The sequence below is a fragment of the Tigriopus californicus genome, chromosome 9, assembly GCF_007210705.1.
Source record: "Tigriopus californicus strain San Diego chromosome 9, Tcal_SD_v2.1, whole genome shotgun sequence".
Lineage (NCBI taxonomy): Eukaryota > Metazoa > Arthropoda > Copepoda > Harpacticoida > Harpacticidae > Tigriopus > Tigriopus californicus.
The window spans coordinates 14,591,419-14,602,419 of NC_081448.1; the positions used below are offsets into that span (position 1 = coordinate 14,591,419).

Below are 11,001 nucleotides of genomic sequence, written 5' to 3' on the forward strand. Positions count from 1 at the left end.
TCGAGTCGCATCAGTATTAACATCACTAAATAGGTCGATTGAGAAAGTATCCAACGCAATTTTCAAAGACCCCTTGTGTTCATTGAAATTGACTTATTTTCACAGCCAAAATAACTACATGCGAAATGCATGAACAGCGTTTCAAAACCACTCGTGCATAAAACCTTCAGGCACGTGCAATGTGTTTTGATTGAACCATATCGCCATCCGATCTTTTCAATCATGTGTTTCTCTACTTGGTTCTTGAAACACTAGATGGCATCAATCTCTGGCGGGTATCTTTTGCCAGATAACCTGGGTCCTCATCTGCCAAATCAGCCACCCCAAGATAGAGGACCATAATTGCTCTTACATACCATTTAACAAGAGCAGGAAAGAGCTCTGGTAGATTTAGGCTCTCAAAGCCGTTTCTGATAGACATATTCCCCAATGGCAATGTACATGTTCCAAATTTAGTGCTAAACCCCAGCAGTATATATATTTAGGCTTCATCGCGATCAAAAACGTCCCAAGCTTCAACGAAGTACGCTTGTTGCCGAAAACGATGGTTACTCATTCTCAAGCTCACTTGGAATGTACCTGGCCGGGCTAGGTATACCAGTATTAGTCATGGGCCATGGTTGATCGGGTCTGGTCGGAGGGGCTGGGTTGTCTCTACCTTCAACCCATTCCTTGTATCAAGCCTGCTCATCTCCATCCATCTACCATCCACCTTTTCCAGGTGGTTGGGTTGGGTTGGGCGCCATGATCTGCACTCGGCTGGCCAAGACGCCCTAGAAGCTTTCCTGGATGCTAGACAAGGATGAAATAAAATGATTGAAAATAAGTACACCCAATATATAGGGTTCTACACGAATACACACAATACATAGGTTTGATCGTTTTCCCCGAAATGTCAGAAATCGATCCAACAAGTGAGGAGTGAGGCGGACTTGTTTGGATCGTGACTGCCCATCTGCCATCTGCCCTTTAGTAAGAGGCTCTTTTTGGCACCTGTGCACACTCCATTGAAGCCCATAGAGACAGATACGCCGACGAGGTCTGTCAGAACTTGGAAAGACGAACGAGCGAACGAACGAACGGACGAAGAGGAGGCGAAGGAAGAGCAGGCAAAGGTAAGAAGAGCCCTTCAGTGAGAGGACCCCGAAGCTCGCAGCCCACTACATAAGTTGAAGAAGCCGAGCAGCAAGAACAGCAGCCACAATAGTGGCTCCAGCAATAGCAATAGGAGGCGAATCTGTCGCTTGTTGGCTGAGATAATCTGCCCGCCCGAGCAGGACGTCATCATCCAAGGCGAAACATGAGCCTTCTCCCCTACCTAGAGTGCCTTAACTTGACGACGACCACCTCCATCCGCCACTCACTGTGCTATCTCGTGGTTAGAGTAAAATAATCATAACAAAACACATTTGTGCCACAAGTGATCCATCATTGAACCCTAGAGCCAAAGGAAGTGGGGGCGCTGACCCCTTGGCCGTGAATAGGTGCGGAAGGAATGCGGGTGGCGGTGCGGCGGTGCGACGAATAGCCAAATAGCAGTGCTCCACAGTCTTGAGAATGCTCAAGAACAAGCGTTCAACCACCCCGGTGGTCAAGGAAAAGCCCAAACAAGCCGCCACGGGAGAAAAGGCCGTCGTGTTTGCGACAAGACCGTCGGTGAATGCCGAATGCCATTGGAGTGAGATCCTGCGGGATATTGTGTTGATCAACGATACCAATCGAGAGATATCCGAGTTGTACTTTGATCTGTCGGGCGGAGCGGATCACGGGCAGTTCCCCTATGTGGGCACCGTGAGCACCACTCCGGATTCCCGGGGCATCAGTGTGAGCACAAGTGTGGATGTGCGAGTGGGTGATGTGCTCCTAGAGGTCCAGGACCGCAAAGTGTCAGGCTACACTCAAGCCGATGTTGTGGCTTGGATCAAGCATTGTCTTCGGAGTCGAGACAGTCCCGTGGTCATCAAGACGGTCCCCGAAGGTAAGAAAGCAAATTCAACTACTAGGGTTGGTATGAACTGTGGCTCGTCAATCTTTGAGTTTGAGTGGCCTTTAATTTGAAAGGAGTTACATAAAATAGGGAACAGCCACCACGCTCGTTTCGGTAACGGTAACTTTGGTTGGATTATTTACGCTCGAGAGAATATATGAGTGATAATATTTCAATGTATAAGCGACAAAAAAAGCACGACGGAGTTTTGCAAGTTTATCTGTATACACTGATGCTTGCTTGCTACGTCACCGTGATAAAATAGATTATAGAATACGGATTTTACAGGTGGCATGACAAATGAACGATTTGCCACGGGTCAATGGCTACAAAAAGCACAAGAGAGAAAAACATTCATTCTGTTATTTCGTATATAATCCAATGTATGTTTTGGCTAGCATACGTAAAGCTACGTAGCATTCAACATCCAATGACATGTGCAACCGGTAGGAACGAAAACATGCATGCTTATTGATTTTATTGACTGGTCATAAACATTTTTTTTCAGTTTTAGCTGAAGCATATCTAAATTTTTCAAGCTCGGCTGAGCTTGCTCATTGGTTTTTCCAGAAATTCTACGACCTACTATACTGTCCAAAAGAGGGGCTCGATTGCATGATGCTTGAACCGAGAATTCTGACTCGAATTTCACTCTCACTCAAAAGCCATGGAGTGAGTCTGTCCCAAAAGCAAAGTTCGGGGACCATGAATGACCGTGAAAAGATTCTGGTCTTGATTTATTTTGTTCGAAATCGCCAGAGACTGGCGAAAGCCAGAGCAACGAGGAGGGCCTCGAGAATTTTAATGAGTTGGCAATGACTTTGGTTCCGTTCTGGATTGCCATCAATAGCCCTTCATTAGCTACAGTGGTGGTTCATCGAGAGCAAAATCAATTACCCATCCGGGACATCTGTGCCGCCATCACAGAGTGCACTCAAGCACATAATCATACACTTTCCTGTGATTCATTGTACATTGTACAAAGGCAAGTCAAATTCGCACGGAAATTGCTCCGAGAAACTCGAATCTCACGCAACCTCGAATAAACTTAGATTGAAGGGACAAACTCGAATTCCTCACGATCTAAAGAGCAAAAAGGGAATCCTGTAATTATTGGCATGCTTCGTGACACCTGTCGTTGCAACCAATGAAAGTAATACATTACATACCAATGTTTTTAAGGATGCTAATACTTTCTGTTAGAAATTTCTTCAATCCCTTTTACAGGGGATACTAAAATTCTAGGCCACAAATGATTTCGTGGACCTTTTGTTTTGCTCATTTCTCCTGTCGATCCAGTCCTAATGTATCCAATTCAAGGCAGTAATGGCTTTCAAGGGATGTGCAAAGTTTCAACTAATATGGATGACTCCACATCAGGACATGTGTCCATGCCAGTGAATTTTCCTCTTTGCCTAAGATTCTAGAGCAACATACAAAAATCCCACGTTAGAGACCCCTATTGTTAAAGATGTCCGACAATTATTTGGTCGCTCGTTGAGCCGTCCATGATTAGAGCCGTCCCTGTGCAGCATTCCCATCTTCCACGTTCCTTGCGTGTGTGCGTGTATGTGAGTGAGTGCGCTTTCTTTCGAGGATTGGTGAAGAGCGCTCGCCAAAACGGTCTGATGATGCTCCGCGAAATCTCCAATAATGTCAGTAATGTGGCATGATTTTCCTCAGACAGATGTAGTTGCAAGTGTTTTCACTGGGCGAGAGATGTGTGGAAGATAAAAGGGCCATCTTGTCTTTGTGGCCTTTTTCTTTGAAATCGTACGACCAAACATGGTTGAGTGAAGTGCACGGAAGAAGGACGCTCGACGAACCGGTTGGTTCGAAATGGTTGACGAAATGTGAGCCGTGAATGATGCCTTAGGGAGTGAAGGATAGCTCAATCGGGAGATGATGGGTGAGGTGATCTATGTCAATGATGAAGGTGACTCCGTTGGTGTGTGTGATGATGAAGATCGGAGACGCTTGGATGCATTGGCATCCGTGGAACGGGCTAAAACCATCGATGAACATTTCATCGCTTTGGACGAGAACGAAAATAGGATCCCGGAACCGAGTGAGAAAACCTGCCCGAGAGGTTCGCCTCCTGAACATGGTAAGACCAACCTTGAACGAGCAACTCAATCGTTTTGACTTGATCTTGTATCGCTTGTGCTTTTTATCGATTCATAATTAGTAACTCGCAGCATGTCTGAGGATTTAGGATTTAGCAGCTAGGATTTGATAGGATATAGGATTTGATCCTGAGAGAGGAGGTTTTTGTGCAGCTATGTACACGAAAAAGGAAAAGGAATTCGGGATTAATCGAGGTCTAACACCGGAGTTGTCGCCCTATAAACGTAGTTCAGAAGTCCTGCATCCTTCGATTACAAAGATTGGGAGCCCTTTGGAGGTAGCTCAGTCTTTCATTGAGCTCGGCTCATTTTTATGCTTTTGAGCCTGCCATTTTTGACTTTTTGAACAGACATGGGAAGTAGCAATTAAAGTCTCGTTTCACTTCCGTACCGGTTCCAAGGTAAACGTAAATTCCTCAAAATTGAGGACAAACCATGATTTATAAACCTTATGTTGTGGTGCTCTCACTCGACACACCAGCTTATCGTTTTATATCCATAATCTGGCACACATGACAACTTCAATGGATTATTTGCCTTTCCCAGCCTGCTTAGTTGGGGAACAGGCCCTAAACAATCATTGCAGCTTGGAAACAAACCATATTGCCAAACCACAACAACCAGAATGAACAATCCAACGATTGAACTTGGTTGGATGGGAGCGATGAGAGGCAAGGCTTGTTTGGCGTGATCTCTGAATGAATGTATTTCATATCATCACTCGGAAACGTCCGTCAGCTGTACTACATCCAATCCAACGTGTTGGTGATCTCGGATCGCCTCCTCCAAAGTTTCTTTCTCACATCAATCTATGATTGGAGCTCAAAGAGCACCGCTCTCCAATCTCGGATCATGGAAGTTCAGCGTTTGGGACGAAGAAGGGACGAAAAGATCGGAATGAAGCGGAAGGTGGTGCTATTGATACGTCATGTTTTCCGATGTCAGAATTCCCCTGTATCTCCCAAGGTTGAGCCGATATCGGCTGATATCCCTGAGCCCGGTAGAAAGTGGGCCTCTTCTGCTGGAATCAATGATTACTTCCTATATCGAACAAAAGAAGTGACATTTCTTTTTGCCCCAAAGTGTTTGCCTGCTGCAACGATTTCTTTCGAGCTGAATTTTCAGGGTATTCTTTTTTTCCCCTCCGATCTTTCGGGTCTGATAATTAGGTTTGCCAAAGCCCATCATTCAATTTTGAGTCATGCTATGGCTTCAATTGTAACGACCCTCAGCTAACCAAGGAGGGCATTGAAGAATGAAAATTGAGACATACGTCGTGAAAAATGATCTGCAAGCTCAAAACAGCGAGGAACTCCTATTCATAAAAAATGGCCACTACATAAAGAGTCTACGTATGTAGTACGCATTTCTTAGACATGTCCCTCTCCTTGGCTGGTCTCTCTCTTTCCTTGAGAAAAAACCGATGGCAGCCAATGAATTTGAATTCTCATTTACACACGGTCATTTACCGTCACGACCATGGAAAGTGCGATTTCGTGTGAATTCAACTTCCCAATGATAGATCGGTAATCATTTAGGCTTATAGAGAAACATTGCGAAACATGAACCAGGAAAGTCTCAGTGCTTAGGACGACTGGCAGTTCCTAGCTAGACTAAAGATATTTCACAGGATTCTCAGACTTTAGCAATGGATTAGCAATATGTACTTTAATAAATTCCTGGCCATGTCTCGGGAGCAAAAATAAAGCCGGCTATGGGTTTGTCGGATGATATGATTTCTAAATCCTCAGAGAGATCTCCACATCACGCAACTGTCAAGTGTTGAATCTACCTTCGACAAATCTATGATGATGGTCGTTGAAGTTATTACTGGGTTAGTGGTGAGAACATGCCAGCAAACTGCGAGTGCATGCCTTTTGGACATGAAATGGCGATAACTTTCTCATTCTCATTAATACGCTGTTAAACCGCACGATGACAAAAGCTATTTAAGGATAGAAAAGACTGAGAAAGAACTTACATTGTTATTTAATGGAAAAATCAAGTCATTCTACGCGGACACCGGCCTAAACTAGAGCAGTCTAGTTCTTAAACAGGGGCTAAAATTACATCCAAGTACCATATAAGTTATGTTGTTGTCATTAATCGGCCACTGAGAGCGGCGCAATAGTTATTGCTCGCCCAGTCAGGGATGCCATGTTCAACGACAGGAGGCGATTGATCAACATTTTGCAAATTAATTAGTCGGTTTTTTGGCTCCAACTGGCATTGTGCCCACCCATCTCTGATAACCGTTATTGTTTAATTAAACCACGGGAAAGTGAGATCATGAATCAAGTGACACCGTATCAGGATGGAGCGGAAAAAAAATTACCTCATGATTTTTCCTGGCCTTTGGCTAATCATAATAGCCGCAACGCTTAATCTAAACATCACACCAAGGCAAACGAAAATTGAAAGCTCACAAAAGGTGCGAGTAAGAAACGCTGAAAAAAGTTCTGAATAAATGCAAGGAAACCAATACTTGAAGTCCGTTTTTGCTCTTCCCAAATCAGAAATGGCGTGTTTGAAAGGACCAACCTTGTCAAATGAGAAAGGGAGGAGACCTTACCAAAGTAAATTTTCCATGTCTCATTGGTGCACTCTTTGAGAAGACGACTAATGAGAGCGTCAGGAATTATGTTTGGAATTTCACTTTTCTCGTGAGCACACCCGCAAGCTGTCCTCTTCAAGAAAAAACCAATCACTCAAGACAAGTTCTCTTGTCAACCACAACTAACCTCTACTTGACTCTGGAGAGCAAGCAAAGATGGATTTTGTGAAATTTCAGAGGACACAAACTTACACAAATCCTCCCTTGACTCAGCTTGAAATGCTTGCTTGCATAATTAGCCTTTGTAGCACTTGAAATGAAAACCGAGCTGACAAAATGTTTCGAACAACTTTGAACTTGTCGCTGACTTTGGTGTGTGTCCAGATTTCAAAGGGGTTGGGTTTCCTGTACGGTAGATGGAAACTACCACAATAGTTCTCCTTTTACTGTAATCATCTTCTGTTTTAGGGAGACAACCATGCGAAATTTGAAGTAAGGAAAAAGTCGAAATACACTTCCGGAATCTCCCACTTCGTTACCTCATGAAAGTCATCGAATTCCTGGGTGTTGTGTAATGTCTTATCATCCAGGAACTTCTTTCCCATTGAGTCGAATCTGTTTTGGAGGGCAATGCATTTTATTTTTGGGGTCAATATATATTTACCAGGAAGCCAGAACAAAGTCATTCAACTGCACTCAAGACGAAATTGCAGTACAAGCATGACTAAATTAGTTGTCTTACCCGAATTTTTTTCGCAACCAAACCCCTAGAATTAGAAGCAAAAGAGTTAGGAAAGTATCATCCTTGCTTCCTTCGTTAATGTGAACAACTAGCGGATCTAGTACAATACACCCCCTCGTTTTCCAAAGAGAACCGATATGTATTTTGAATGGGAAACACATGTTGTACAAAAGCGGTCCCGCCCTCGCTTTGAGTGAAATATTGAAAAGGTTGCCGTTAGCTTTGCTTGTAACACATTTATCCTGTTGTGGCGAATTGGAGCTCATTGTCAATTGTTCTTGTTAGTAACCCTTCAATCGGACCAATAAATAAAGTATTATTTCTGTGAAATCATCCCTGGTTTCTAATCCAAATTTATTTTGAGTTGGCGATGTGGAAACGGAAATCCAAATCAAGTGCGTACAAGCACAACAATACTTGCGTGTTCCCTCCGCACACAAAGTACTATTTATGTACATAGCATTGTGAAGAGTCTAAGGTTGAGGTGAAACCCTTCTTTGTGACCAAATGAGGCCAATTTGCGGGGGAATCCAATTTGGTTGGCCTCGTCATGAACAAGAGATTTGCATAAAAGCACCGGGTATTCAAACGATAACCACCCGACTTCTTTCCACCAAGCCACACTGTGTGTTCGTACGTACATCGTTCACAACAGAGACTCTAGAGCTTGTTTGTGGCGGGTGTTTTGACACCTTCTTTGATAGTAATAGAATTTTTTAGGAGCCTCCAAATGTCGAAAGTTCAAGGTTGGGCTTCGCCAAATTCCAGATACAAGTGTGACACGCACACACGCACACACACACACACACCTTGTCAGCTCAATTTTGTCCTTAGTCGTCAATGATTGGATTCAAATATTTCAATCCTGCTATTTTGCAAATTTTTCCTTATTTCGTCTGAGAAATCAGAATTTGCTCAAATTGTGCCATACTTGTCCTTGGGGTGGTTGATGATTTCATTTTGGAATTTTTGAGGGCCTCTTTATGAAAATTGCCCTCATCATGGCATATTACATGAAGTAGAAAGAACTCCAAGAGAGACTTGATTGCCGATTCACTACGGCAAAAATCGTGCTCCAAATTGACACGTGCCTTTGCAAACTTACTCATGCCTCAATCTTGAGCTCAATTTGCATCCATGGGTTTTTGGACATGGTGGAAGTTTAAAGAAGCATGTCTTTCTGACTTTTAAAAGATTTCCACATGCATTGTGTGCAAATAAGTAATTAAATGCGTCCATATTTTTTTATAGCAACTGGTAATACTGATGCAATTATGCAAGAAAGCAATATCATAAAAGTATTCGTGACTGCTCAAAGGTTTCGCTGGGTTTGCTTTTTGGAGTTGATCGTATTGAAGCAAGAAGAAAACTTTGGGAAGAGTTAATATCGCGTTTGCCTTTCTCATTTCATTTTTAATTGACACAAACCTTTCACAATTAATTGGTTTTCGGTGTTGGTTGCTAATCTGAAAGTCTTCGTTATCGTAACCTATCATTAATGGCTCGAGACGACCTATCAAAGCTATGAGTAGATCTAATCACGGCAATCAAAAGTCGAAGAAAGGAGCTTGCCCGAATGAGTACATTTGATACCATTTGCAACAATGTTGGTCAAAAAGCCAATCCATAACCAAACCCAAAACCAAAGCGCATGTTTGAAAAGCTGCATTGTGGTCCGACCAATGTTGAAATGTTGAAACGTCATCGATTTGCATCAGAATTATGAAGAGTAGTTCATGAACGAGTTTATTGAGCGCCTCGATGACTAAGTAAGAATGAGAATGCATTTCCAAATGAATTCGCAATGCTTGGGTCCGCGAGAGAGTTTAATTGAAGTCGACTAGCTCGTATGCGAGCTATACCCATACGTAATCGTTAGGGTCCCGGAATAGAAATGGCCCGGAATAAATTGAAATAGTACGCAAAAATAGAGTCCCCAGTCTTAATAAATTGGGTCAAAACTTTGCACTTTTCAGAAATACTCATCGTATTATTCCTCCAGTGTTTTCGATTCCAATTTAGTCACGTAAAGACAATCTTCTTGCCAAAAGATGACCTTCTCTCAAAATAGCAGTAGGTGTCACAAAAAGGTCATTGCAATGTGGTTTGAAAGAAGCCCATTGCTTCTTCTTTTTCCGAGCCCTAATGTAATCATTTAGTATCCCCACCAACAACAATCATTCGAAATGAACTTACTGGCTGACGATCTGCAGAAACGGAACGACATTTGGTCTTTGGGTTTTTAACGACCAGCAATGGATGGCAGCCAGAACCAGTGGTTTGACTGTTGGTCGTTGATCTGAATATCTTGGGAGGAGATCACCGATCCGCTGATTTTGTTTTGTGACCACAACCTACCAAGTACGAAGATATCTGAAGAGACCGGATGAAAATGAGCTTTTAGGCGCTTCGAGGCTTGAAAAAAGGGCCAAATAGATGATGGAGGGGGTCTTGAGGAAAATACGTATTGGAGTGGGATCGAAAAGGATCCTCCAACATCGTTACCTCAAACCCTATTTGATCATTGATCAATATACATAAATTAGGTACCAGCCAGACTTTTCATGAGGTCTTCCATCTGTGTGTATTGCAAGTGATTAAAAACACCGGTCATCAAAAATGGCATCGATTTGAGTGATGGCCAATTGCATTCCTTGTGGCTTGCCAACTATTATGAATCTTATCAAATGTTTCCCATTAAATTACTGCACCTCTTAAAAAAGACGTTCTTCCTTGACATAAAATGTTACAACAAAGGTTGGGTGCCCTTTTTCCAAAAATAGCGATTGTTCAAGAAGCTCTGGGTTATGAAAAGATATCAATATGCCATCCATTGAAGCCTTCATTAAGTCATTGAGCTTGAGAAAAGACACGCACCTTTTCGAAACATTAAACGACAAATAAAATGTTCTGTTTGTAGGGGTCACAGGGTTGTTGTTGCAACTGTATACAGAATTGCTAGTGAACTCACTTTTGATAGAAAGAAACCGGTTAAGTCAAAGGACTGTTCCTCCTTGAAGTGATCATCTAGAACGAGTAATACGGCAGGTACAATTATAAATGATGATAGTACCTGATAATAATGGTAATGTAAAATAATTCGTCAATGGGATAAAAAGAACAACTATTGATGATGTGGTTGAGGAATGTACGGTTTGTTGCCAATATGATCATATTGAAGACTAAAAGTTGGCACTTGAAGCTACACAATTGGTCGATGTACGAGCCGAAATGGAACTTCTAACTGAAGGGGAATCTGGCAATGAACCTTGAACAGAGATTTCAGACACTATCTTGACTTTATTTTTGCCTTGACAATATAGGTATGCTTGTACCATATTCAAAGTAGGAGTGTCAGGACTAAAGACAACCTATTACACATTTGCACTTTTCACCCTTATTTGCACCTTTTCACTTTTATTTTGCATTTTTTGCACATTTGTCCTAAAATTATTGTTTTGGTAGAAATCAAAACTTTCCCAGCATTAGAATTGGTTTCAAAGTTTGAAATCAAAGGCGGCCGCCAAAATAAAGTTATGAATAGCTGAGTTTTTACCAATTGACGTCAATTATTATCTTCTTCAGGCCAAAA

The 11,001-nt window shown here is 42.4% G+C and overlaps 1 protein-coding gene across 2 annotated transcripts in view; it reads left to right on the forward strand.

Annotated features, from left to right (window-relative positions):
* Nucleotides 1–1,416: 1,416 nt before the first annotated feature.
* LOC131887505 (membrane-associated guanylate kinase, WW and PDZ domain-containing protein 2-like) overlaps nucleotides 1,417–11,001 on the forward strand; it is a 67,603-nt gene continuing 58,018 nt past the window's right edge. Inside the window, exon 1 of one of the 2 annotated variants that reach the window (XM_059236136.1) lies at nucleotides 1,417–1,978. In XM_059236136.1, coding sequence (XP_059092119.1) covers nucleotides 1,558–1,978 — 421 coding nt within the window. In that variant the 5' untranslated portion in view covers nucleotides 1,417–1,557. Of the gene's footprint in view, nucleotides 1,979–3,704; nucleotides 4,095–11,001 lie in introns of those variants that run through there. The other variant, XM_059236138.1, reaches the window with a different exon arrangement.